The sequence below is a fragment of the Pterocles gutturalis genome, unplaced genomic scaffold (genome assembly GCF_000699245.1).
Source record: "Pterocles gutturalis isolate BGI_N339 unplaced genomic scaffold, ASM69924v1 scaffold35180, whole genome shotgun sequence".
NCBI classification, from domain to species: domain Eukaryota; kingdom Metazoa; phylum Chordata; class Aves; order Pterocliformes; family Pteroclidae; genus Pterocles; species Pterocles gutturalis.
In genome coordinates, this window is record NW_010144504.1 from 27,948 (window position 1) to 30,431 (window position 2,484).

The 2,484-nt window shown below is 60.3% G+C and overlaps 1 protein-coding gene across 1 annotated transcript in view; it reads right to left on the reverse strand.

Annotated features, from left to right (window-relative positions):
- ABCG4 (ATP-binding cassette, sub-family G (WHITE), member 4) overlaps positions 1 to 1,766 on the reverse strand; it is a 7,344-nt gene extending 5,578 nt beyond the window's left edge. The window contains 1 exon segment of the mRNA XM_010085119.1: positions 1,511 to 1,766. Coding sequence (XP_010083421.1) covers positions 1,511 to 1,739 — 229 coding nt within the window. The 5' untranslated portion in view covers positions 1,740 to 1,766.
- Between the last annotated feature and the right edge of the window lie 718 nt (positions 1,767 to 2,484).

Consider the following 2,484-nt stretch of genomic DNA (forward strand, 5'->3'; position numbering starts at 1 on the left):
GCCCCCCCCCCCACCCCGGCGCATCCCAGCATCACACACATGGCTCCGGCACCACGCATGCTGCTCACGTCGGCGCCACTGCAGCTTGCGCAGCGGTTACTCGCGTTCATTGACTGCCAGTAACCTCCTGCTTCAGCAGAGCAGGGCAGCCTGGCCAGATCCTGGGGGTTGCAGCCAAAGACACCACGAGCTCCCCACCAACTCCTACACCTGCACCTGGCCTGGGGGAGAGGAGAGTCCCTCCCACTGCCACCTGGGATCTCAGCACCCCTCGGCATGCTCCCCTCCAGTCCAGCTGCCGGAGCCCTCCCCCCTTCCCCCCTGCAGGGCACTAACTAGCCCACTGGCAAGCAGCCGGTCCCCAGAATTCCTGGATGCTACAGCACACTCTGCCCTGGAGAACCCATGGTTGTACCATGGCTCCTCCTGGGATGCTTCCTCAGCATCCCAGACAAACAGGCAGACCTCATCCTGGGGCATGTTGGGGCTGGTCCCACTGTCTTTCAGTGCCTCAACTTCCCTAGCTGCAGAGCCTGATTGGAGATAGGGCCAGAGGCCTCATCCGGCACTCCTGGCTGGCAGGGCACCCCACTGAGCAGCCCTGCACCCCAGGTCTGCTCAACCCAGGCCCCTGCTCATCCCTGTTTGTCTTTAGCTTCTACAGATCAGCTCCCCCCTCTACCTCATGGGGCTGCCTGATTGGCATCCCATTAACTGAGAAAGCTAATTAAAGCAGACTACCACCCACCAGCCACCATCTGCCTCCCCTCTCCCCTCCCTGAGCTCTCAGCTAGAGTTGCACACAGGAAAGGGGACCACGGCCTCAGCTGCACAGGGAGGCACCGAACAGGAAATCCCCTGCAAGTCACACGTATTCTCCTTGTCAGGCTCTGAGCTGGGGCACCCCTTGGGGTCTCCTGCTGTTGGCACGTCGCACGCAGACATCATTCCCCAAACAACAGTCCTGGGGAAACTAATCCATCCTAGCTGCCCTTGAACCAGGAAATCTGCCCCATCTCCTCCATGCAACCCTGGCCAGAGGCTTCCCTAGGATGTGATCTGCTTTCCCTCCAGCATTGAACAACAGAGATGTGCAGCAACTGCTGTGGGACATGAGCCTGCCCTCCACCCGTGGGTGTCCCACAAGGACAGCCAGCCACAGCACGGCTGCAAACAGCACTTGGTGCTCAAATGGACCATGGAGCCGGAGAGCCCGACCACCAGCCAGCCCAGGGGACAGCAGGGCAAGCAGCTCCAGCACCTCCTGCTGTGGCTCCACCCCCCCTGCCACGCACGGAGGCAAGCTGCCACCAGCAGGCAGAGAGCTGAGGCACGCTGTGCTTCCAGAGGCTGGGGCTGCCTGAAGCGGGAATTGTCAGAGAAGTGATGAATTCAGCACAGAGAGATACTGAAGACCCGGGTAAGATCAAGGCATACAGAACGGGAGAGGGGGGCAATAGCCCTGCAGGTAGGTCCCCTCCCCTGCCCTTCCCCAGCCAGCAGCTCCTACCTCTCTTCCTCCACCAGGATCCTTCACGCACAGAGTAGGACAGGTCAATGAACTCAACGTTGACGGCCGAGCGCTTCGGGAGGTGGGAAAACCTCTGGGCCTCTGTGATGTGGTTTTCCACCTTCTTCAAGTGGGTGGTGAGAAGTGGAGCATCTGGGGGGCTGGCGTGGCACACCGTGTCCTCCAGGGCAATGGAGACACACGTGGGATCCATACCCTTCTCTGCCATCCTGCTGCTCTGTAGGAAACACACAGGAATCGACTCACAGTGGGTCCATCTCAGGGCCACAGACTGCAGGGGCCAGGGACCAGCCCACAGCAAATCCTCTCATATCCTTTTCTGCTGTCTCTACGAGCGTCCTTTGGCTCATTTCACCTTCCTGACTCTTACCAGCACAGCCTCAGAGACCAGGTCAAGCACTTAGCTGGGGCCATTACACAATGCTAACACAAACACCTGCCCCAACGTTCTCCTAATAGGCAGTGTCTTCTTCTGCTTACAGTCCTCCCCGCAGCCGGCTGCAGCACAGCTAAGCTCCCCACTTACGTGCTTGTCTTGAGTGCTCTCTGTGGTGCTGGGGAGGATGTTGAGCCAAGCAGGGTGGGGAGCACACTAACCCCAGGTCCCACTGCAGCACCACAGACTGGAAAGGGGTTGGGGATCCCCACAGCACTGGCAAAGGGAGCCTGAGCCGTGCCTGGGCAGGCTGGGCCCAGCACCCATCTTGCCTCCAAGGCTAGGGTCCTAATGCTTCGCTAACCTACATTTTCTTGAGGCGCAGGCTGCAGGCAGCTCCACGCTACAGCTGCAATGCACACACACAATGGGAAGCCAGCCTCGCGAGGAGCTGCGCTGAGATCCTCCCAGCCCTCTCCCCGTTGCAGGCAGATCCCTTTCAGGGCTGGAAGAAAGCCAGCCCCAGCCCTGGGGAAGAAGAGGGAAGGAGGACTGCGGGACCCCGGCACTCGCAAGC